A 25855-nucleotide genomic window follows, 5' to 3' on the forward strand; every position below is an offset into this window, starting at 1 on the left:
AGCTGCAAGGAAAATGAGAAGCAATTATTAAACAATAGTTCATGTAACAAGACTTATTAAAGTGGTATAAATTTTTTCAATTGGAAAGACATTAAACTCACTGCAGTTGGCCTCATCTGAGTAGTCCCCACAGTCGTTGACTCCATCACAGAAGCTCTCCTTTGCCAGGCAGGTCCCATTGCCACAAGACAGTTGCAGCTCTGGGAGGCAATGGCAGCTGGGAGTCTCATCGCTCTGGTCTGCACAGTCGGCCTCACCATTGCAATAAAACCATCCAGGTATGCACTGCTTCTTGTTAGCACAGCGGAACTCACGCACTGTACACTCTGGGTTGTCAGATATAAACAATTGGTGTTTGTTTTTAGAATTTGAATGTCCATTTATTTACTTTGCTGGTGGTATTAGGAGCTGTCTCTTTATGATGAGGATAAATCACTTTTCATTTGAATATATTTATAATGATGATAAACAAAAATCAACATGAAGGTTACCGATATCGCAGCCAATTTCATCTGATCCATCACTGCAGTCCGTTTCTCCATCACAAACAAACATTGAGTCCACGCACAGCCTGCTGCTCCTGCATGTGAACTGAATTGGTGAACAAGCTGCACAGAAAATGACAATCAATTATTCATGAATAGTTTATGTAATACAACTTATTTAATTGTTTTCAATGGGAAAGACATTAAACTCACTGCAGTTGGCCTCATCTGAGTAGTCTCCACAGTCGTTGACTCCATCACAGAAGTTATCCTTTGCCAGGCAGGTCCCATTGCCACAAGGCAGCTGTTGGTCTGCGTGGCACTTGCAGTTCGGAGTCTCATCGCTCTTGTCCATGCAGTCCGGCTCCCCATTGCAGTAAAACCGCCCAGAGATGCATTGCTTCTTGTTAGCACAAAGGACCTCATTCACTGCACACTCTGGATTGTCACATGATAGACAACTATTGGTGTTTGCTACTTCTAAAACCTTTCAAATATTTATTTTGTTGCGAGTAATATGAGGTGCATCGTTAAATGACCATGATGAAGCATCATTTTCAAAAAATTTACAACAGTAATAAAAGCACACTCATGATGAAACGTACCTATATCACAGCCAATTTCATCAGATCCATCACTGCAGTCCGTTTCTCCATCACAAACAAACATCAAGTCCACACACAGCCTGCTGCTCCTGCACGTGAATTGGCTTGGAGAGCAAGCTGCAAGATAAAAGCACGTGTAAATATTGATTGTAAGCAATGGTTCTATAAAGAAGTACACATTATTCATATACATTGTTTCGTATTTTGATAGACATTTCACTCACTGCAATTGGCCTCATCTGAGTAGTCCCCACAGTCATTGACTCCATCACAGAAGCTCTCCTTTGCCAGGCAGGTCCTATTTCCACAAGGCATTTGCAGCTCTGGGATGCAATGGCAGCTGGGAGTCTCATCGCTCTGGTCTGCACAGTCGGCCTCTCCATTGCAATAAAACCATCCAGGTATGCACTGCTTCTTGTTAGCACAGCGGAACTCACGCACTGCACACTCTGGGTTGTCAGAAATAAACAATTGGTGTTTGTTTTTAGAATTTGAATGTCCATTTAATTACTTTGCTGGTGGTATTAGGAGCTGTCTCTTTATGATGAGGATAAATCACTTTTCATTTTAATATATTTATAATGATGATAAACAAAAATCAACATGAAGGTTACCGATATCGCAGCCAATTTCATCTGATCCATCACTGCAGTCCGTTTCTCCATCACAAACAAACATTGAGTCCACGCACAGCCTGCTGCTCCTACATGTGAACTGAATTGGTGAACAAGCTGCACAAAAAATGACAATCAATTATTCATGAATAGTTTATGTAATACGACTTATTTAATTGTTCATTGTTTTCAATGGGAAAGACATTAAACTCACTGCAATTGGCCTCATCTGAGTAGTCCCCACAGTCATTGACTCCATCACAGAAGCTCTCCTTGGCCAGGCAGGTCCCATTGCCACAAGGAAGTTGCAGCTCTGGGAGGCAATGGCAGCTGGGAGTCTCATCGCTCTGGTCTGCACAGTCGGGCTCCCCATCACAGTAAAGATGTCCAGGGATGCAATGCTTCTTATCGGTACAGCGGAACTCACTGTAGGAACACTCTGGTATGACAACGATGACAGGATAAATATTGTTGAAATGTTATTCTTTGACATTGATGACTGTGTGCTTAATTAGGCCTTGCAGCTGTCAATCAAAGTTACTCCATGGAATGTAAACTGACAGATATGTAGATACAACGCATCCATGTTTAGGTTATTTACTGGCAGTTAATAGAGTTATTCTCTATACAAACCTCTTTCACAGTCGCTTTCATCAGATCCATCGCTACAGTCAGTTTCTCCATCACAGACGAAGAGCCGCTCCAAACATTCAGTGTTGCTGTTATTGCATTTGTACTGGTTCAGATTGCAAGCTGCAAAAAACAATGTCAATTAATATCTTCCTATGCTATGCTTCTTTCGGTCAAGTCACGTAGATAGAAAAAAAAATAACAACAATAAAATAATACAAATGAAAATAAAGTAAAAAAAAAATCTTCCTATAAATGATACAGATTTTACATTGAGCTATAGTGTGGTGCCACGACCGCGGAGCAACTCCGCAAATGCCGCGATCCCCTCCCAGCCCCCACACTGAACACACGCCCGTACGCAGCGCACCCAAGTAGTGTCTTGACGGGGGGTTGCCTGGCACCTCGGGTTTTAATCCGAAGGGCCCCTAGGGGGAGAGTCCCACGGTTTCCCGGTGCCAGCAGATTTGCCGACCCCCACAGGACAGGTTATATTGCGGTGCCCCTAAATTGGCTGAAAATTGTATGGGCACAAAAAGAAAAGGTTCCCTGGGCCAACCGCAATGAGTTGCTTACAAAATTGGGGGGAGGACGGAAGGTGGAATATTGGGCGTAAAGAGCAAATCCGAAGGGTCGAACTACTGGGTACGGGTGAATAATGGGGAGGGGGCGTAAAGAGCAAAACCGAAGGCTCGAACAACTGGGCACGGGAGAGCAATGGGTGGGCAGGGCGGCAGCAAGAGTATAAAGGTGGGAGTCCCGGGACGATTGGGGCAGTTGTCTATAACCTCCGGGCCGTCACGACCCACTCCCTGCCTGCCATCCTGCCTCTTCAAGCCACTCACAGCATCCGTGTGATGCCAGCGAGTGCTGCTGCGAGGCAGTGATTGGGCAAGTTCTCTTGTTCTTCTCCCTCCGACTCTCTCAGCGTCCGTGAGATGCCGCGAGTCCAGTTTCAAGGTACGTGGTAGGACGTTTGAGCAGCTGGGTTCATAGGCAGAGTTACGCTGGGCTCTCCTCGCAAAATATTCCTCTTCCAGGTAGTGTGTATTGGCGCCATTAATACATTTTAGTTCAGAATATCGGTGTAGTGTGATTTCTGTGTGTGGGTAGAACCTCGGCGTGGCGTCTGCGATTTGCATGTGGTGCATCTGCGTGGCGGATCAGGGTGCGTGAGAGAGTGAGCGCGGGGCTGCAGAGTGTCGGCACGAGGTTGGTAATTTGAGCGTGTGTGTGAGGCGCGCGTGTGTAATAATTCTCCGGAGACGGATTCGGAATCGGTCTTCTTTATTTTCACTTCACGGTACACTTGTTCCCACACGCTCCGTTGCTGGCAGACAACGGAGAGCGGCAGACTCCCACAACTCCCACCGCGCACGTGGCACCCGGAGCCCCGTTCGCGCGTGGCTCTCACCCCGTTCAGTTCCCCGTCTCTTCTCGATCATCCCTCTCTCCTCCCTCTTAATCCCTTCGTCACGTGGTCCCCCCAGCCAATCCTCCATGGGCAATCTCGACCGTTCTCGATGGTTCCCTGTCACTCCCGGGACCACGCCTCTTATCCGGATCCCCATTAGCTGGGGCCCCGAATGGCTGGGCCAATCACCCCTGATGACATGCCGTGATCACGCCGGCCCCACGCTCCCTATCTCGACCCTTATTGGCTACAAGCAGGACCGGCAAGCCAATCCCCCACGTGAACCCACTATAGCTGTTATTACATCACCCCCCCCCCCCCGGTGAAAAAAAGTAGCCGTCTCGGCTGGGAAAGGGTGATAAACCAATTCCGAACACATTATTAGGGCACCAAGGTGCATTTAACGAAACGAGGGTGAACCGGCGTCCCTGCGCCCAACAACATTTAAAAAAGTCACCCATACAACAAGAATCACCACATACATTAGGGCGCCCCTGCAGCGCAGTAACAACAGGGAAATAAACGAACGATCAAACGTTAACGAAACGGAAGAGATTTCGACCGCGTACGCGACGCGGGACCCCCTCCGCTTCCAGCGCATGATCCCCTTGCTTCCGGATGGACAGGAGGTGGTAGGCTCGAAGAAGAAGTAGGTTGTTGATGCTCGGTCACGTCCAGGGCAGGTCTCATTGGAGGGGGGGCGGCTGGGGCCCCCTCAGCCCTCAGAACCTGTTCATCTGTAGGAGGCACAACACAGTCCCCCTTGGGATCAATGGATGTGACAATCGGCGTGGTCGGCTCGACGGAACCCGGCAGGTGAACTAGTGGGGATGAAGGGCCGACACGCGCGTCAACATAGGGTTTAAGCCGTGAGGAGTGGACATACCACCGCCGATTTTCGTACTGAACACGGATACTCTGCAAGTTCCGAACATCCACTAGTGTCACAGGCCCTCGCCACGGCCTGTGCAGCTTGGGGGATGTGCCCGCCGGTACCTGGGGGCAGTGGAGCCACGCCCGGTCCCCCACTGACCAAGACGTGTGAGTATGCGATTGACGCGCATAACGTTCGTTCCTTGCCTGAGCACGGGCCGTCGCACACCGGGCAGCCTCTCGCGCCTCCGTCACTCGTTCAAGCGAGTCACGCACGTGGTCAGGCAAGGAACGGGACGGTCGCTTACTCGGCTCACCCAATTGCACATCGATGGGTGGAACATTTTCACGGCCATACATCAAAAAGAATGGTGAGTATCCCGTGGACGTGTGTGGAACCATGCGGTAAGCCGCTAAGACGCCTGGTATGTGCAGGTCCCAATCGGTTTGCTTTTCACTGACCGTGTGACAAAGCATAGCCGAGAGGGTGCGGTTGAATCGTTCCACCATACCATCTGTTTGTGGGTGGTAAGGAGAAGTGCGAATTTTCTTCGTACCCAACGCGTCGCAAACTTCCTTAAGCAATTTGGAAGAGAAATTCCGCCCTTGATCTGTGAGCAGCCTCTCAGGTGCCCCCTTGTCCATGACATACCCGTTCAAGAAAGCGTCGGTAATGGATGCTGCCGTCTGGTCGGGCAAAGGCCAGGCCATCGGCCATCGAGAAAAATATTCCACCCCGACGAGAAGGTATTTATTGCCCCTCGCCGACGGGGGAAACGGGCCCAGAATATCGAGAGCAACCAATTCGTTAATGCGGGACACCTCAATGGAATGTAACGGTGGTATATAGGGGTTCCGAGGCGGCTTCCTCTTTGCACAGTCCTGGCATGAGCGAATAAAGTCCTTGACGTCTGCCGTCATACCGGCCCAAAAGAAATCCTTTTGCAGCGCGGCCAAAGTCTTTTGGACACCGAGGTGCATCAACTTATCAGCGTGCAGAGCACGAAGCAGGTCGTAGCGAAGCGAAGTAGGCACCACCAAGCGTGGTCGGTGAGACAACCCGTCAGTACACATTAACAATCCCGACTTGCCTCGGAACATCCGCCATTTCCAACCCGCCAATTGAGATTTTTGTTTCCCTATCAATTTCCGTAGCGGAGACAGCGAGGCATCAGCCTCCTGCTCACGTAGCCAGACCACGTGTGGTAGCCGTAAGATATCATCCGTGTCCACCGACCCTTGCTGGTCGTCCTCCTTCGCTTTCGCCCCTGCATCATCATCCGCTATCGCCCCCATAACCGGACAAGGCGAGGTGGCTGGTGCCGCACAGCGGTGCGTGCCCGTCAGGCAAGTGCACTGAGGAAGGGGTGGCAGCCGTGAGAGCGCGTCAGCGTTCGTGTGACGGGTCCCCTTCCTGTATGTAATATCAAAGGAAAATTCCTGTAGCGATTCCAACCACCTAGCCAATTGGCCTGACGGTTGATCTAATTTCAAGGAGTATTGTAAAGCCGCATGATCTGAGCGGACTATGAATTTCCGTCCATACAGGTACGGCCGGTACAATCGGACAAAGTGAACAATTGCCAAAAGTTCCCGTCTTGTCACACAATAGCGTGTTTCCGCAGGGGACAAAACCCGGCTGCCGTACGCCACTACTCGCTCTACCCCGTCCTTACGTTGCGACAAAACGGCCCCAATGCCGATATCACTAGCATCCGTATCGAGGATGAACGGCTGTGAGAAATCTGGGTAATCCAGCGTTGGCGCCGTGGCGAGGTGGTCCCGAAGTGCCATAAAAGATTTTTCCTCTTCCGCTCCCCATTTAAACCTTTGATTTTTGCCAGTCAGAACGTGTAATGGCTTTGCCAACGTCGCAAAATTTTTAACGAAGCGGCGATAATAGGAAGCGAACCCAATAAACCGCCGAACATCTCCCACCGAAGTGGGTGTGGGCCACTCTCGTACACATTTCGTTTTCAGAGGGTCAGTGGATACGCCGTCCGAACTGACAATATGACCCAAGTAACGGACAGAGTGTTGCAGAAGGTGGCATTTTTTAGGTTTAAATTTAAGGTCAGCCGTACGCATTCTTTGAAAAACCGCCTCTAGACGTTGGAGGTGTTCTTCGAACGTGCGGCTGAAAACAATTATATCGTCAAGATATATGAGGCACGTTTCCCACTGCAGTCCCGTCAACACCAATTCCATGAGCCGCTGAAACGTCGCCGGTGCCGCATTCAAGCCCATAGGCAACCGATTAAATTCAAAGAGACCTTGCGGCGTGCGGAACGCCGTTTTCGCCTTCGACTCATCGTCGAGGGGAAGCTGCCAGAACCCCGAGGACAGGTCAAGGGTGGAAAAAAACTTAGCACCCGATAAAGCGTCCAACGAATCATCCATCCTCGGTAAGGGGTATGCATCTGCCATCGAAACTTTGTTTAACCGGCGGAAATCAACACAAAATCTTGTACCACCATCTTTCTTCTTTACCAGAACGACGGGCGCGGCCCAAGGGCTGTTGGACGGCGAAATGATGTCCGCCGCCAACAATTCATTTACCGCTCCGCGCACGTGATCCCTTTCCGCCGGGCTCATGCGATGAGGGTGCATACAGATGGGAGGCGTCGCACCGGTGTCAATATGGTGCGACAAAAGCGACGTGCGGCCGAGGTCCAAATCATTTTTACTGAAAACATCAGTGTACTGTATCAATAATGAACGCAGGGCGTTCCTTTGTTCGTTCGACAAGGAAGAATTTTCTCTGCACAAATCAGCGATCCAACGTTCTTGAGAGCAATCGTGTGGGGGCCTACCAGCGGGCATTCGTGCGCGCGGCGCTGCGTTGCAAGAGGCGAAGTCGGTAGTGGCGTGAGCCAACACCGACCCCTCCGGAACAATAACGCGGTCAGGTCCCCCATTTAACACCTGTATAAAAGGTGCTTGACCCGGTCGCACGATCGTTTGTGCCGCCGCTAAAGAAAAGGATTTAGATGCCGAATTCGATGGGGATAGCAGCACGCCTTCTGCACCCTTTCCCATTCGAAGGGGTTTACGATAACGCAACGGTATTAGCATCTGTGCTCCCGGTGGTACTTCCACCGTAGCAGCAACAACGGCAGTAACTGCGTTACTTGCAGGCGCGCTGGCCAGCAAGGAAGGCAGGAACGCCATTCGACGACCCCCCGGCATTTCCAAACAGTCCTGGTCGACTCGTATTTTCAGCGGCATCCGACGCAGGAAATCAGTACCGAGTAAGCATGGAACAGCTAGCGAGCGAGAGATCAATACAGGTCCTGCGGCGGTAATATTCCCGATAGTGATGCTCACATCTGCCTGGCCACAGATACCCATGCTTCCCCCATTCGCGGCGACACACGCATCATTAACCTTACGTATCTGCGACGCAGGGATGGACAACAAATGAAAAATAACATCAGAAATGATGGTGGCCGACGCGCCCGTGTCCACCAAGATGCGCACATCAACGCCGTCGATGGTACCGCGTACCGTCGACGAGCCCGAAGCCGCAGCTACAACCCTGCGAGCCAATTTTTTCCACTGCGTAGCAGAGCGCGTAACTGTAGCGGGGGAAGTAAATTTTTCCTGAGGAGTGTGAGAATGAGTGCGAATGGATGGGTGATGTGACAGGACCTGCCGGGTGTCCGATGTGTGCCGACTCGCCCGAGGTTGTTGCGGCTCCGCAGTAGGTGGAGGAGATGGAGGTCCCCTCGTCGGAGGAGGCGACAGTAGAGGTCGACAGCGGCAGTCACGGGCGAAATGGCCCCGTCTGCCGCACTTGAAGCACGCCGCCGACGTCGGCCGGCGGTCGGACGACCCGGCCCTTGCACGCGGACGGCCCATGTAGTTGCCACGCTGGTCGCGCAGCCGCCATCCCGGAATCCCGTGCGAAACAGCAGCAGCCAGCATGTCGTCGTCGCCCGAGTCGTCGGAGCAGTGGACCACCAGTCGTGGAGACCACCCCAAAGGTGGCCCGTCGATTTCCCCGTCCACGCCGCCATCTGGTCTCAACGCCTGATATTAAATTTTGCGTCCAGGCAGCGCGCCACCCATCGCGATGTAAGTGGTTCGTGGCCGCAAACTGGCAGCGAAATCTTGAGTTCCTGAGCCAACTCCAGCATACGGGAGAGGATGAGAGGATCCAAATGGTCGGCCGTCGCGTCGGGGTAGGCAGCCATGGCCAGCGCCATCAATGCCCCCCGATAGGCCAATGGCGATTCCTCCGATGCTCGGCGACGTAACATAAATTTTCTGGTGGCCGACGTCGGTGGGTCATAGAATTCCGCCATCTCCGCGAACGCGTCCCGCAGTGTCTTCTTCTTGGCCGCCGGGATGGAACGGAAGACCCCCAGAGAAACATCGTCGAGCAGTGTAGGTAGCGCTCCCAGCGCTTCATCCTCCGTCCAATTGACGGATCTAAAAGCCGATTCAAAGCGCCATGTGAAAGCACTCCAATCACCCCCGGCGATGAATTCTTTGATTTGTGGAAGGCGATGCCCGCGGTGGCAAGCGCGCGCCGCGGGCGTCTCCGACTGACGTTCCCGCTCTCCACCCGTATCAGACAAAATGGCGGCCGGCGGCCGCGTGGCGGTAGGCGCGCCCAAAATGGCGGCCGACGGCTCCGGCGCAGCTGCTCCACCCAGAATGACGGCGTCCTCCCGCGTAGCAGAAGGAATGGCGGACGCAGGTTCTTTCACCGGACTACTTCCCGCGGTGTCCAGTTGATCGGCAATCTGGCGGCCCGCGGCTGGTGAGGATGCCACCGCGGTCACCAGACTAAGCAGAATGGCGCGTAATGACTCGATCTGCTCCGCCATCAGCCGCCACTCGCCTTTTGTTCCTGCAGCGGTCGCATCTTCCGTCGGTCGACGCTGAGAGACGTCGAGAAGTACATTTTCAGCAGGCGGCATAGGGGCTGTAGCTCCCAACAGCTCATCTTCATCCGTCTCGACCTCCTCCTCCGATAGAGGCACAGGCAGGTTCTTTTTTCTGGGGTGCTTGGACATCTTGACGATCGTCCAAACAGTCGCAGAAGTACTTCTGACACCAATGTAATAATTCTCCGGAGACGGATTCGGAATCGGTCTTCTTTATTTTCACTTCATGGTACACTTGTTCCCACACGCTCCGTTGCTGGCAGACAACGGAGAGCGGCAGACTCCCACAACTCCCACCGCGCACGTGGCACCCGGAGCCCCGTTCGCACGTGGCTCTCACCCCGTTCAGTTCCCCGTCTCTTCTCGATCATCCCTCTCTCCTCCCTCTTAATCCCTTCGTCACGTGGTCCCCCCAGCCAATCCTCCATGGGCAATCTCGACCGTTCTCGATGGTTCCCTGTCACTCCCGGGACCACGCCTCTTATCCGGATCCCCATTAGCTGGGGCCCCGAATGGCTGGGCCAATCACCCCTGATGACATGCCGTGATCACGCCGGCCCCACGCTCCCTATCTCGACCCTTATTGGCTACAAGCAGGACCGGCAAGCCAATCCCCCACGTGAACCCACTATAGCTGTTATTACACGTGTATTACAACATATACGGCCGACGTTTGTTGCACGTGTTTACGCGCGTATGTGTGGAAGACGCGCACCTGCGGCGCTGCGTGAGTGGGGCGGGGGTGGGGTGCGTTTAAACAACGTGTTTACACAGTAAAAATAGCGTTAACGGTGAGGTGTGCCCCCCATAGTCCTATCGCCGCCGTTCCTTTTCCGTTAGCATTGCGGGCACGCTTATTAGGGCTTAACCACCTGGAGGGACGCGTGCATATTCATACCGCCGCCGTTCTTCTTGTTCAGTGCCAGCTTTGTGAGGGAAAAACGCACCTGCAGGGGCGCGTACGTGCACGCCTCCGCGTTCGTTTGTGTGGTGGTGTGATTTGAGCGTGTGGGAGATAACCCCGGGCGGTGGTGAGCCAGCCAATTAGCCATGTCCCTCACAGAGGGCGCTGGCGTGGGGGGGCCAATCACCCGATCGGCGGGGGCCCGGCGAGAGGCGGCCGACGAGGAGGAGGGGGGAGTGGAAGGGGGTGGACGTCATGCCCCGCCCGCTCATGGGGAGCGGCGAGGTGGACGTCGGCCTCCACAATAGCATTTGTATTGTTCTGCCCCGCGCCAGATATGGGGGTGTTCTTTCACAGGAATTCCTGATATGGCGTTGAGTTTTGTCACGTGACCAGGAAGTTACGATTTAAGATTCTCTAAGCCATGAGGCAGGGTGTCAGCCATTACACAGAGTAGAAAATGGAGGCACATATAACGTCTCAGTGAAGACAGGTGCATCTGTTCATTGTGGGACTTTAAGAAGCATTGTCTGTAAGTTCGTTTATGTTCTAATAATACTGGGAATGCTGTTATAATGTTAGGATTTCCATTATAAAGCTTCAAATGCCTTTATAATGCTGTAAAATTGTTACGATAAATATGAGGCGTAGTTAACAACGAAGCCTGCCACTTGCATTATTGTGGATGTTACTTTTAGTCGGATAAGTCGAGGCAGACTTGTGCCCATGTAACTTTGATGCGATCTTGAGAGCAAGGATGAAGAAGTATCTCATCCACAGTTCAGTGTTATATGCAGCACTATACATTTAGGCTGCAGTATGGTGATTAGACAAAGTGACCTTATTTAACACAGTAGCTTATTCTCTTGTATAGCTATTCAGTGCTAATGTAGGTGCCTGGTCCATCCAGGACCTATTGTTGAGATTCATGTTATCTAAGACAATAAATGTTATGATGCTGCAGTGTTCGTTCATTGTATCAACAGATGCTGTATTTTGTGTTGTGTTTTCCCATAAGTTTTACCTCGTTCTATTCATTAAATACATTGGAGTCGGATGTTCACCCTGGCTCTGAAGGTTTATTGAATGCGAGGTTAACTACTCGGATAGTGGTGCAACGCAGCGCACAGTGAGGCCGAGACACGTATTTTAAAGTATACATCCCATGTTTTAACTCACTGCAGTTGCTTTCATCTGAATAGTCTCCACAGTCGTTGACTCCATCACACACAAACGCTATTCCAAGGCAGGTTCCATTGCCACAACGGATTTGGTCTGAGCGGCATTGGCAGTTTGGAGTTTCATCACTCTGGTCTGCACAGTCAGGCTCCCCATCACAGTAAAGACGTCCAGGGATGCAATGCTTCTTATCGGCACAGCGGAACTCACTGTCGGAACACTCTGGTATGACAACGATGACAGGATAAATATTGGTGAAATGTTATACTTTGACATTTATGACCGTGTGCTTCATTGGTCTTGCAGCTGTCCCAAGTTACTTTATGGAATGTAAACTGACAGATGTATAGATAAAACGCATCCATGTTTAGGTTATTTACTGGAAGTTAATAATTCTGTATACAAACCTCTTTCACAGTCGCTTTCATCAGATCCATCGCTACAGTCAGTTTCTCCATCACAGACGAAAAGCTGCTCCAAACATTCGGTGTTGCTGTTATTGCATTTGTACTGGTTCGGATTGCAAGCTGCAAAAAACAATGTCAATTAATATATTCTTATCAATGATACAGATTTCACATTGAGATGTAGCATTAGTATTTTAAAGTATATATCCCATGTTTTCACTCACTGCAGTTGATTTCATCTGCATAGTCTTCACAGTCGTTGACTCCATCACAAACGAACACTATTCCAAGGCAGGTGCCATTGCCACAACGGATTTGGTCTGAGCGGCATTGGCAGTTTGCAGTCTCATCGCTATGGTCTGCACAGTCAGGCTCCCCATCACAGTAAAGATGTCCAGGGATGCAATGCTTCTTATCGGCACAGCGGAACTCACTGCTGGAACACTCTGGTATGACAACGATGACAGGATAAATATTGGTGAAATGTTATTCTTTGACATTGATGACTGTGTGCTTAATTTGGCCTTACATCTGTCCAATTTACTTAATGGAATGTAAATAAAATCTTGGCTTAAAGCTTTCGTGACTGCAGGAACTCATATTCTTGGGTCTTTCGGTAAAGTCACGTAGATAGGTTCAAAGAAAATAACAAAAATAACAAAAAAAACCCTATAATTACTGATTCGACATCTTTGATCGAACGAACCAAGCGGTTTTCCTTAAAACCCTCTGCTGCTAGACTACCCAGATCGTATGGCTTCCCAAAAAGTACATGAAGAAGGGACACCCCTTCGTCCTATCGTCTCCACCATTGACTCACCCACCTACAAACTGGCCCAATTTCTGTCTGAGACCTTACAACCATTCACTGGTAAGACCACCTCAGCTGTACTCAACTCGCACTGCCTGCCTCACCAACACTTACTTCACCTGGAATGGAACATTCTACAAACAAGTTGAAGGTACCCCAATGGGTTCTCCCTTATTTCCAGTTGTAGCCCATGTTTTCATGGAAAGATTTGAGACAGATGCCATCCAGGCATCCACTCTTTGTCCGTCCTTGTGGAAGAGGTACATAGATGACATGTACGTCATCTGGCCACATGGCCGACCAGCTCTGAACCAATTCCTCAACCACATAAATTCCATACACCCAGCCATCAAATTCACCATGGAGGTGGAAAAAGATGGCAAGTTACCATTCTTGGATGTTTTAATCGAAAAGAGACCAGATAGCTCAATAGGACACTCTGTCTACAGGAAAGCTGCCCATATGGATGCCTACCTAAAACCTGACTCCCACCACCATCCATCCCAGAAGAATTCCCTTATCAAAACTCTACACCATGGAGCTCGATGTATTTCCGACCGTCATCACCTAGCCAGTGAACTGGAACACATACACCAAGCTCTCAAGATGAATGGATATTCAGACTACACAATCCATAAAGCTATCACCCCAACCGTTGGGAAAGAACCATCTGAGGACCCATTCAAAACCATCACCTTGCCATACATAGCAGGGGTCACTAAAAATATTTCCAAAATCATGAGCAAACACAAGATCCAGGTTCGATTTAACACAGTACATACAATTCCTGACTTGCAATACCTCGGCATCTACAAACTAAGCTGTGTCTGCGGCAGTAGTTACATTGGGGAAACTATTCAACATATCTCGGACCATGTTCGTGGATATAAGGCAGATCTGAAACACGGTAGGACCAATACCTCGGCCATGGCTGATCATTGTGTAGTGGGTAGAATGGAGAGCGAGACCTAATAGAGGCAACACGTTTATTATAACAATAATGACCTTAACATGAAGGGGTAACGGCTCCTTCCACCCGATATTCTACACAGGTATATCCTCCGGGCTAACGCGCCCTAACACTGGGGAGCTTAACTTCCACCCGACCCCGGCTAGGGTCCGGGTCCCATCTTCGGGCTCCTCTTCAGGGCTCCTCTTCAGGTCTTCAGGTGGCGGCTTTGGGTCTTCAAGTATACAACAGCAGCCGGACCCGTTCAGGGGTCCGGCTTATATAGTCAGTCCCGGCTCTCTCCGCCCCTAGCCACGCCCTCCTTCTCAAACCTTCGAGAAGGACCTGGGCTGTGGACACGTCATCCCGCCAGCCCCCTCTTGGTGGTCCTGGGGTCAATTCCTCCGGTCACGAGCCCCCCTGGAATCAACCTGAGTGCCACAGCCCAGCTCGATCCAGGCACTCTTCCACCCCCTGGCGTCCTGGGGCTGGCACTACATCCGGGGAGCAGTGGCATCACCCAGTAATGCCACTACATCACTCCCCCCCTCGTAGAACCCAGCCATCCCGGCTGCCAACTCCCCCTCAAAGCGAATGAAGCAGGTAACATAACAACAACCAAGCGCGTGTGCCTCAACAAACAGCAACAACAAACAGCAACCACACAGCATCCCAACAATAAATACCCTAGCCCACCTAGTCAAAAGACGCTCAGGAGCACCCTTGTCTAAGACATAGACATGGAGAAAGGCGTCAGTGATGGCCGTCGCCGACTGGTTGGGGAGCGGCCAGGCCATAGGCCAGCGTGAGAAATATTCCACCCCAACCAGCAGTACTTATTACCCTGGGGGGTGGCGGGAAAGGGACCAAGGATGTCCAGAGCAACAAGCTCATTAATGCGGGACACTTGGATCGATTGCAAAGATGGCTTAGCTGGCAGTTTCCGTTGCGCACACTGCACACAGCCCTGCAGTAAATCAGCCACATCCTTTGCCATGCTTGGCCAAAAGAAGTCAATCTGGAGCGTGGCAAGGGTCTTGTGTACCCCCAAGTGCAAAAGGCGCTCATGGACAGCTCATACAGTCTTACCCCACAGGGCGGTGGACACGACGATCTGGTATCAATGCGCGCTGTCATCCCATTTCATCAAGAGGCTGTCGCGCAAGATAACAGATGCAAATCCCCCATGGCCCTTAACCCCATCAGGCCGCATAGCGCAGCGGCGCAACTTTAGAAGGTAAACGTCCTCCACTTGGAGTCGTCCCCAATCAGCAAGGTCGAAGCTGAGAACGGGATCCCGTGCGACACACTCGTCAGCCACCTTGGAGGAACCCACCCCTGAGGAAGCCATTTTGGCTGACGCCGCGAGAGGTGGGGGCGAGCTGTCAACTGGCTGCTTACAGCGCCCCGAGCCCAAGAAGCATGCGCATCCGTCGCTCGGTAGTAACCGCAACAAAGCATCGGCGTTCAAGTGCTGGGTACCCTTCCGGTAGGTAACGGTGAACGAATAGTCCTGAAGGACTTCCAGCCAGCGAGAGAGCTAACCGGATGGTTGGTCAACTCGCAACGCGTATTGCAGCGCCGCGTGACCAGACCATGCCGTAAACTGTCTGCCTTATAGATATGGCCAGTATTGCTGCACAAAAAAAACTATGGCTAGCAGCTCCTGGCACGTAACGCAGTAGCGTTCCTCCGCCAGGGACAGCACTCTGCTGCCATATGCAACGACGCATTCTACCCAACCAATACCGGTGTTGCTGGCATCTGTTCGAGGATGAACGGTGTGGCAAAGTTGGAGTAGCATAGGGGAGGGGCATTAACCAATGACTCACGAAGCGCGACAAATGCGGCCTCCTCCCCCCAATGAAATTTTTGGCCCTTGGCCATCAGCACGTGGAGGGGCTTAGCGATGGAAGCAAACCCTGCCATAAACCGACGATAATAAGATGCAAACCCGATAAAGCTCCGCACCTCCCCCACCGAAGTGGGGGTCGGCCACGTCTGGACGCAAGCCGTCTTCTCCGGGTCAGTGGCAATGCTTGTTTGGCTGACAACGTGCCCGAGGTACCGCATGGATTCCCGCAAGAGGTGACATTTTTGGGGCTTGAATTTGAGATTGGCTGCTCGCATTTTAACAAAGACAGCCCCCAAGCAATCTAGGTGTTCCTCAAACGTGCGGCTAAAGACGATGACATCGTCCAAATATATCAGACATGAGTCTCACTGAAGCCCAGTGAGGACCAGTTCCATGAGACACTGGAATGTCGCTGGAGCAAAGTGGAGACAAATCGGGAGCCAGTTGAATAAAAAAGGCCCTGTGGCATACAGAAGGCCGTTTGGGGCTTGGAGGCCTCATCCAGAGGCAATTGCCAAAAGCCGGACAGAAGGTCCAGTGTGGAAAAATAAAGTGCACCTGCCAGGGCATCCAGGGATTCGTCCATCTGAAGAAGGGGATAAGCGCCCGCTACCGAAATTGTATTCAGTTTGCGAAAATCCACACATCGCAAGCTGCCATCATGTTTGTTAATGAGGACGATCGGAGCCCCCCACGGGCTGGTGGATGGCAAAATGATGTCCGCAGCCAGAATGTCATTAACAGTCAATCGGACATGCTCCTTTTCCGTTGGACTCAACCAATAGGGGTTCTGCCGGATGAGAGCGGCATCACCTGTGTCAATATGATGGCTTAATATGTTAGTGCGGTCAATGTCAAATTTAATCTTGCTATAAACGTCAGTAAATTCCCGCAAGAGCGCCTGCAATTTTTCCCTCTGGGATTCTAACAGGTTACCAGCCTCTGAGCAAAGTGAATTCAACCACCGTTCATCCAGATCCGTGTGCGGCTGCGGCCGAGGCACGGCCCCAACATGCCCCACAACCAAATCACCTTGGAGTTCCGGTGTCGCGTGAGTGAGCACGGTACCCTGTGGTATGACGGAAGTCCGCAACCCGGCATTCAAGACCTGGATGAAGGACTCCCTGTCGTTGGACACTATGGTTTGTGCCCCGACCAGCTACAACCCCCGCACAGCCGTTTTCTATGGACCCAAGAGGATTCCCCCTGCCGTCGCCACCGAATCGAGTGGTTTGTGCAAGCGAAGGGGAACAAGCATTTACGCTCCAGGGGGAATGCGCACTGTCCGGAACATCAGTGCCTGCACAGTGGCGTAGACCGTACACAACCGAGTGAGGGAGGGCAGGAATGTCAACCGATGGCTGGATGGCAATTCAATGCATGCCTGGTCGATCAAAATTTTGATAGGCATCTGACCCAAGAAATCAGTCCCCAGTAAGCACAGAACGGCAAGGGATGAGGAAACCAGAATCAGGCCCGTTAATTTAATTTCACCAATACAAATTTGGGCAGTAATTTGGCCAATGATGCCCAATGAACCCCCGTTAGCGGCGAAGCATGCCACCTCAACGGGGTATAGGGAGCGGCATTTCTCGGGTAAGATGTTATAAATGAGTTCCGAAATGATGGTCGCCGATGCTCCCGTATCGACCAGCATCCGGAAAGTGATACCCTCAATAGAACCGATAACGACCGAGGATCCCGCGGTCGCGACAACAACCCTATGAGCCAGCTCCGACCACTGACCCGGTCGGAGTGGCCAGGCGGATTGAGCGCATTCTGGCCCCCCTACACCCGATGCACAACGAACGCGTGAGCCGGCACAAAGAGATGCATGAGGTGAAGGCAGGAGCCGTGTGTGTATGGTGCCGCGACTCGCCTCAGATTGCCGCGAGATAGGGATGAATGAGGGGACGATGACAGCCTGATGACACGTGTCCCCGCAGTCCGCAGTTGTAGCAGGTGACGAGGGCCCGGTCCCATTGTGGTGACGTCCGTCTCCGCTGCTTGGAGCCATCCTGACATGGCCGGTCGTCCGCTCGCCATCCCCTGTCCCGGGTTGACACGAAGGCCCGGGTGGGTTCCGCCTCCTCCGGCAGACTGCGCGCCTCGTCCGGCGCAGCACAGGCTCGCAAGGCCCGCTTCCCACTGTAGGAGCAAGTGCACCTGGATGCACTTGGCAGCCCGGAGGGAGCACAGGTCTTCAACGTCAATGGCATGTATGACTACCCGCAGGTCCCACGCCAACGCCAGCATCTTCTCCAGGACCAGAGCATCAATGTCCTCGTGGTCCATGCGGGGGAAGGCGGCCTTCATCAAAGCCAACAACGCACTGCGGAAGGCTAGGGGTGTCTCAGACTCACCCCTCCTCCGTGCAGAAAAGCGATGGCGTGTGTCCGATGGTGGTCCATAAATCGCCGCCATCTTTTGCAGCGCTTGCTGCAACGTAGAGTGATCCACCCGCGAGATGGTGATGAGGGCAGACAGGGCGTCGTTGTCCAGGGCGGCCGGGAGCGCTCGCAGCGCCTCCGCCCACCCCGCCATCTTGCAGTTGGAGAAGAATTTTCTTTGGAAGGCCGCCCAGTTGCCTCCACCTGCGTAGAATTTTTTGAGGATGGGCAGACATTGTTGGAGAGACGAAACGCGCCCCGCTCCACTTAATTCTTGGCGGGAACTGATCCGCCGTCTGAAGGTAAGATGGCGGCCCCTTCCACCAGTCGCGCCAAATTTGATGTGGCGATTCCTGATTGGTGGGAATCGTGGGCGGAAGCCCCGAAGATATCTAGGTGACCGAGGCTTCCGGCGGAAGCTCCCCCACTTTTAGCGGGAAATAAAAAATCTTGGGAGGGAACTGCAGCCCCGCGCAGCTCCACTCCTCCCTCCTCCGCCGCTGGCTCCCCGCGATGTATTTCGTCGAGGATGGATGCCGCCGTGTGCAGGAGTTCGGCGAGGCGGGAGTGCGCCACCCGAAGCACCCATCCCCGACGATGGTGACCCACCGGGCGGCCGGGCAGTGTGCAGCTCGGCCGGCGGCACTTCTCCTCCCCCGTCCGGGGCTGCCAACCCCGGGGCTGTTGAGTCGTCCTCCTCTTCCTCCGGAGCCCTGGTACGAGTTTTTTTTCGTGTTTCCATAATAGCAATTTAGCTACATATTTGGCCACTTCTGACGCCAGTTGAAGTGGGTAGAATGAAGAGCGAGACTTAATAGAGGCAACACGTTTATTATAATAATGACCTTAACACGAAGGGGTAATGGCTCCTTCCACCCGATACTCTACAGAGGTATATCCTCAGGGCTAATGCGCCCTAACACTGGGGAGGTTAACTTTGACCCGACCCCGGCTGGGGTCCGGGTCCTGTCTTCGGGCTCCTTTTCAGGGTGACGGCTTCAGGTCTTCAGGTGGTGGCTTCGGGTCTTCAAGTATACAACAGCAGCCGGACCCGTTCAGGGGTACGGCTTATATAGTCAGTCCCGGCTCTCTCCGCTCCTAGCCACGCCCTCCTTCTTGAACCTTCGAGAAGGACCTGGACTGTGGACACGTCATCCCCCCAGCCCCCTCGTGGGGGTCCTGGGGTCCATACCTCCAGTCACGAGCCCCCCTGGGTTCAACCTTAGTGCCACGGTCCAGCTAGATCCGGGCACTCTTCCGCCCCCTGTCGTCCTGGGGCATCACCCAGTAATGCCATGACAATTGTTTTAATGCGGTGGGCTCACAGGAAATAGATTTCTCTAAGACGAAGGTACTTTGCAAGCCCACTGGCTGTCAACGGATTCGTTCATGATGCCATCCATATATATAGACACAGACACAATTTCCACCGAGAAGATGGATACAAACTGAGCAATCATTGGAAGGACGTTATCAACCAGTTTAAGTCATAATTGGCTATGATGTTCCCATCCTACCACCTTCCGATGTTAGTTGTGCTTTATGCTCATTTCAAACGTACGCTTTCACACTCTGCGATTTGCCATTAACATGCTAATCTCTCTTTAAGATACTAATTTTCCCCTGACAGCCCTTTGATTGCTGAAAAACCAATCACCGTCGGGTTGGCTGCTTACATTATCATTGGCTGCTGACATTTAGGCTACGCCAATTTCAAACCCTTATAAACAGTTTGCCTTGGAAGCTAACCCCCTTTTCCTGAAGACGACCGCTTGTGTTGCGATTAAAATTCTTAGTTTTTGTTATTTTCTTTTAACCTATCTACAGTGAGGGAAAAAAAGTATTTGATCCCCTGCTGATTTTGTACGTTTGCCCACTGACAAAGAAATTATCAGTCTATAAGTTTAATGGTAAGTTTATTTGAACAGTGAGAGACAGAATAACAACAACAAAATCAGAAAAAAGCATGTCAAAAATGTTATAAATTTGCATTTTAATGAGGGAAATAAGTATTTGACCCCTCTGCAAAACATGACTTAGTACTTGGTGGCAAAACCCTTGTTGGCAATCACAGAGGTCAGACGTTTCTTGTAGTTGGCCACCAGGTTTGCACACATCTCAGGAGGGATTTTGTCCCACTCCTCTTTGCAGATCTTCTCCAAGTCATTAAGGTTTCGAGGCTGACGTTTGGCAATTGGAACCTTCAGCTCCCTCCACAGGTTTTCTATGGGATTAAGGTCTGAAGACTGGCTAGGCCACTCCAGGACCTTAATGTACTTCTTCTTGAGCCACTCCTTTGTTGCCTTGGCCATGTGTTTTGGGTCATTGTCATGCTGGAATACCCATCCACGACCCATTTTCAATGCCCTGGCTGAGGGAAGGAGGTTCTCACCCAATGGTACATGGCCCCGTCCATTGTCCCTTTGATGCGGTGAAGTTGTCCTGTCCCCTTAGCAGAAAAACACCCCCAAAGCATAATGTTTACACCTCCATGTTTGATGGTGGGGATGGTGTTCTTGGGGTCATAGGCAACATTCCTCCTCCTCCTCCAAACACGGCGAGTTGAGTTGATGCCAAAGAGCTCCATTTTGGTCTCATCTGACCACAACACTTTCACCCAGTTGTCCTCTGAATCATTCAGATTTTCATTGGCAAACTTCAGACGGGCATGTATATGTAATGCGGGCGTAAACGACCTCCCGGAAGTGACGTCATGGGGGGAGGAGTTACGTCACGTGGGGGAGAGGGTAGAGGTCTATAAGGGGGGTAACCGGGAGCAGTGGGGAGTGATCGGAGACTGGGAAAGTGTGAGGCCACGCAGGGCGAAGGGTGAGAGAGAGAGTGGCGAGATCGCCACACACCCGGGCCACGAGGATCGGCACCGTCGGCCAACGGTGACCGACCCCCGGGCAGCAGGAGCAGCGAGGAGGCTGCAGAGAGCAGCGGGTCTGCAAGGGAGGAGTTGGGCAGCAGGGGTCTGCGCGACGAGACAGCAGCGGGTCTGCTAGGAGGGAGTTGGGCTCCGTGAGCGACAGCAGCCTGGGGCTGCAGAGCAGAGAGTATATAGGGGAGTGCCGTGAGGGAAAAGAGATCAAACCCAAATAAAGGACACAGGACAGAGAGAAGCGTCCGAGTCTTTTATTACACTGGTGTCAAAAGTGTAACGGCATGGCTAAATAACTGAGAAAAAAGAATATTCCGTCTCCGGCATCGGCTTCATCTTCTGACGACGATGACCTTCCTCCTGCGGTGGACCCGACTCCGGCAGAGGAGATCCGTGCTGGGACGAGTGCGGGTCCGGGGGTCCAAGATGTCGCCGCGTCGGCGGACCAGTCTGCACCAAAGGACGCGGATTTAAGATGGAGTCAGATGGCGGAGCAACTTGAAACTCTCAAGAACGTACTTGCACAGTTGTGTGAGCTCGTTACGCCGAGGGCGGCGTCGGAAGGAGATGTTGGTGGTCCGCAGGAGCCCGGGTTGTCTTCGATGTCGACGCCATCAGCCACGCGGCACGAAGACGCCATCTTGGGCGTGGCGCACGACGAAAGGCGGGAAGCCGCCATTTTGGGCCCTCCGCAACGGAAGGCCGCCATCTTGTCGACACCACGCTGCGACGCCATGTTGAACATGCCACCGGATGAGTCAGCGGCTGGAGGGAGCGCGCCAAGGAGTCGCAGTCGTCACCTAACGACTGTCAAGGAATTCTCCATCGGGGGCGATTGGAGTGCGTTCGCCTGCAGATTTTTGGCAGCGGTACGCTCGGCGAGGTGGACTGACGCCGAGGCATTAGAAGTTCTTCTGACTCTCCTTGATGACGAGTCCGTTCGATTCTTTCGCTCTATAAAAGCCGCGAAGAAGAAAACATTGCGTGGTGTGTTCGACGAAATGGCAGACGCTTACGAGCCGCCGGATGATGCTCATCGCCAGTTTGTGCAATGACAACGCGCACCCGAGGAGTCTCCGGTGGCGTATAGGGGCGCGGAACTGGAGCTGGCAATGGCCGCAAACCCGGAGATGGAGCCTGACCTGTTGGAACCTCTCATCCTGGGGAAGATGCTGGAGTTGTCCCGGGATCTCGGCATTCCCATGCCGGTGTGCGGTCACGAGAAGCTCACATCCCGGGCTGCGGCTAAGTGTCTGGACGCCCAGTTCAACCTGCGCCGGTGGAAGCAAGTTACGGCGTGGACGGGGGGGCCCATCGTCGAAGGGGGAGCCGTGGGTTGGGACCCCAAGAAGGCAGTTTATGTGCCGGACGACAGGTGCCCGCAGGAGCTGTCGGCTGCCGCTGCTCCGTGGCCGGGGCCGCGAGCTGCGCCGCCGACACGGCCGCGTCGGGACGGGGCGCCCGCAGCAAGGCGCAACAACATCGACTGTTTCCGCTGCGGGCGTAAGGGCCATTATGCCAGGGACTGCTGGGCCCGCGTCCCGGGTCCGCCCCAGGAGGAGGCCTCGACAGCGGCCGCTCCAAGAAAGGATTCGCCAGCACAGACGAGCCGGCCGTGACGCGGCAGGGGAAAGAAGACTCAGCTCGGGGTGCGCCTACCACGGCTGCGGAACCTTTGAGGCCCGCAGCCCTTCCAACCCCGCCGCGGACACGATTGCGGGACGCCTCTGATGCTGCGCCTTCGAGAATAGGGGACCGGGACGTTGCCAGGCCTCCAATAGCGACAGACGAACTTCAGCCTGTCGCTCTTAAAACCCTGCCACGTTCCCGCTCGGCGGGAGGGCCACCGACCGTCCGGGACAGCCCGGCGACCCGCACCCGCTCGAAATCCCTCACATTTCGTTAATTATTGTGTTGTGTTCTTGTTCTTTCGGTATATTATGGTGTGTTCTGTGTCCTTTTTCGTATTCGGTCGTGTTCGCTCGCATTGCTTATTGGAGTTGTGTTCAGCCGAGGTCGGCTGGATTTTCTCTACGGGGGAGGGTGGTGTAATGCGGGCGTAAACGACCTCCCGGAAGTGACGTCATGGGGGGAGGAGTTACGTCACGTGGGGGAGAGGGTAGAGGTCTATAAGGGGGGTAACCGGGAGCAGTGGGGAGTGATCGGAGACTGGGAAAGTGTGAGGCCACGCAGGGCGAAGGGTGAGAGAGAGAGTGGCGAGATCGCCACACACCCGGGCCACGAGGATCGGCACCGTCGGCCAACGGTGACCGACCCCCGGGCAGCAGGAGCAGCGAGGAGGCTGCAGAGAGCAGCGGGTCTGCAAGGGAGGAGTTGGGCAGCAGGGGTCTGCGCGACGAGACAGCAGCGGGTCTGCTTGGAGGGAGTTGGGCTACGTGAGCGACAGCAGCCTGGGGCTGCAGAGCAGAGAGTATATAGGGGAGTGCCGTGAGGGAAAAGAGATCGAACCCAAATAAAGGACACAGGACAGAGAGAAGCGTCCGTGTCTTTTATTACATATATGTGCTTTCTTGAGCAGGGGGACCTTGCGGGCGCTGCAGGATTTCAGTCCTTCACGGCGTAGTGTGTTACTAACTGTTTTCTTGGTGACTATGGTCCCAGCTGCCTTGAGATCATTGACAAGATCCTCCCGTGTAGTTCTGGGCTGATTCCTCACCGTTCTCATGATCATTGCAACTCCACGAGGTGAGATCTTGCATGGAGCCCCAGGCCGAGGGAGATAGACAGTTCTTTAGTGTTTCTTCCATTTGCGACTAATCGCACCAACTGTTGTTACCTTCTCACCAAGCTGCTTGGCGATGGTCTTGTAGCCCATTCCAGCCTTGTGTAGGTCTACAATCTTGTCTCTGACATCCTTGGAGAGCTCTTTGGTCTTGGCCATGGTGGAGAGTTTGGAATCTGATTGATTGATTGCTTCTGTGAACAGGTGTCTTTTATGAAGGTAACAAGCTGAGATTAGGAGCACTCCCTTTAAGAGTGTGCTCCTAATCTCAGCTCGTTACCTGTATAAAAGACACCTGGGAGCCAGAAACCTTTCTGATTGAGAGGGGGTCAAATACTTATTTACCTCATTAAAATGCAAATCAATTGATTAAATTTTTGACATACGTTTTTCTGGATTTTGTTCTTATTCTGTCTCTCACTGTTCAAATAAGCCTACCATTAAAATTATAGACTGATCATTTCTTTGTCAGTGGGCAAACGTACAAAATCAGCAGAGGATCAAATACTTTTTTCCCTCACTGTACATGACTTTACCAAAAGACCCAAGAATAGGAATGGAAATTTCCAGATATGTAGATATGACGTATTCATATTTAGGTTATCTACTGGCAGTTAATAGAGTTATTCTGTCAACAAACCTCTTTCACAGTCGCTTTCATCAGATCCATCGCGACAGTCAGTTTCTCCATCGCAGACGTAGAGTGGGTCCAAACATTCGGTGTTACTGTTAATGCATTTGTACTGATTCGGAGTGCAAGCTGCAAAAACAAAATGACAATTAAAACCTTCCTATAAATGATACCGATATTTTCATTGAGATATGGAATTCTTAACTTAAAGTATACATCCCATGCTTCAACTCACTGCAGTTGCTTTCATCTGCATAGTCTCCACAGTCGTTGACTCCATCACACACGAACACTATTCCAAGGCAGGTTCCATTGCCACAACGTATTTGGTCTGAGCGGCATTGGCAGTTTGGAGTCTCATCACTCTGGTCTGCACAGTCGGGCTCCCCATCACAGTAAATATGTCCAGGGATGCAATGCTTCTTATCGGCACAGCGGAACTCACTGTCGGAACACTCTGGGATGACAACGATAAAAGGTTAAATATTGGTGACATTTTATACTTTGACAATTATGAATTTGTGCTGAATTTGCCCTAGCCGCTGTACACGTTATTTTATGGAATGTAAATTGACAGAGATAAAATGCATCCATGTTTAGGTTATCTAATGGCAGTTAATAGAGTTATTCAGTAAACAAACCTCTTTCACAGTTGCTTTCATCAGATCCATCGCTGCAGTCAGTTTGTCCATCGCAGATGTAGAGTGGGTCCAAACATTCGGAGTTACTGTTATTGCATTTGTACTGATTCGGAGTGCAAGCTGCAAAACAAATGTCAATTAAAACCTTTCTATAAATGATAGAGATGTTTTCATTGAGATATGGAATTCTTAATTTAAAGTATACGTCCCATGTTTTAACTCACTGCAGTTGCTTTCGTCTGCATAGTCTCCACAGTCGTTGACTCCATCACACACGGACACTATTCCAAGGCAGGTTCCATTGCCACAACGGATTTGGTCTGAGCGGCATTGGCAGTTTGGAGTCTCATCACTCTGGTCTGCACAGTCCGGCTCTCCATCACAGTAAAGACGTCCAGGGATGCAATGCTTCTTATCGGCACAGCGAAACTGACTGTCGGAACACTCTGGGATGACAACGATGAAAGGTTAAATATTGGTGACATTTTATACTTTGACAATTATGAATTTGTACTTAATTTGGCCGAGCCGCTGTCCAAGTTACTTTATGGAATGTAAATTGACAGATATGTAGATAGAATGCATCCATGTTTAAGTTATCGAATGGCAGTTAATACAGTTGTTCTCTAAACAAACCTATTTCACAGTCGCTTTCATCAGATCCATCGCTACAGTCAGTTTCTCCATCGCAGACGTAGAGTGGGTCCAAACATTCGGAGTTACTGTTATTGCATTTGTGCTGATTCGGAGTGCAAGCTGCAAAAACAAAATGACAATTAAAACCTTCCTATAAATGATACCGATATTTTCATTGAGTTATGGAATTCTTAACTTAAAGTATATGTCCCATGCTTCAACTCACTGCAGTTGCTTTCATCTGCATAGTCTCCACAGTCGTTGACTCCATCACACAGGAACACTATTCCAAGGCAGGTTCCATTGCCA

The 25855-nt window shown here is 51.8% G+C and overlaps 2 protein-coding genes across 2 annotated transcripts; both read right to left on the bottom strand.

Moving 5' to 3' along the window:
- Nucleotides 1-39: 39 nt before the first annotated feature.
- On the bottom strand, nt 40-25122 carry LOC144727803 (uncharacterized). The gene is made up of 13 exons (XM_078606915.1): nt 25116-25122; nt 24279-24398; nt 12231-12452; nt 12007-12126; nt 11600-11821; nt 2338-2457; nt 1919-2143; nt 1705-1821; nt 1315-1539; nt 1091-1207; nt 699-923; nt 492-608; nt 40-326 (listed from the first exon to the last, which is right to left on the bottom strand). The coding sequence occupies exons 1-13, from the start codon at nt 25120-25122 to the stop codon at nt 40-42; spliced, it is 2124 nt and encodes a 707-aa protein (XP_078463041.1).
- On the bottom strand, nt 3605-10445 carry LOC144727696 (uncharacterized). The gene is made up of 2 exons (XM_078606723.1): nt 8273-10445; nt 3605-4485 (listed from the first exon to the last, which is right to left on the bottom strand). Exon 1 carries the CDS (start codon nt 9643-9645, stop codon nt 8647-8649), a length of 999 nt encoding a protein of 332 aa, XP_078462849.1. The 5' UTR covers nt 9646-10445; the 3' UTR covers nt 3605-4485; nt 8273-8646.
- Nucleotides 25123-25855: the final 733 nt, after the last annotated feature.

This window comes from Lampetra planeri, chromosome 26, assembly GCF_965212315.1.
Source record: "Lampetra planeri chromosome 26, kcLamPlan1.2.h2, whole genome shotgun sequence".
NCBI lineage: Eukaryota > Metazoa > Chordata > Hyperoartia > Petromyzontiformes > Petromyzontidae > Lampetra > Lampetra planeri.

What these genes read in the sequence shown, in the direction of transcription:
- LOC144727696 (XM_078606723.1), bottom strand. Translation starts at nt 9,645, where the DNA reads ATGTCCAAGCACCCCAGAAAAAAGAACCTGCCTGTGCCTCTATCGGAG.
- LOC144727803 (XM_078606915.1), bottom strand. An exon ending in TGAAAGCGACTGTGAAAGAG is followed by an intron (nt 12,453 to 24,278) that starts GTTTGTTGACAG and finishes TTGTCATACCAG; the next exon opens with AGTGTTCCAGCAGTGAGTTC. An exon ending in TTCAGATGAAAGCAACTGCA is followed by an intron (nt 2,458 to 11,599) that starts GTGAGTTAAAAC and finishes TGTTTTTTGCAG; the next exon opens with CTTGCAATCTGAACCAGTAC.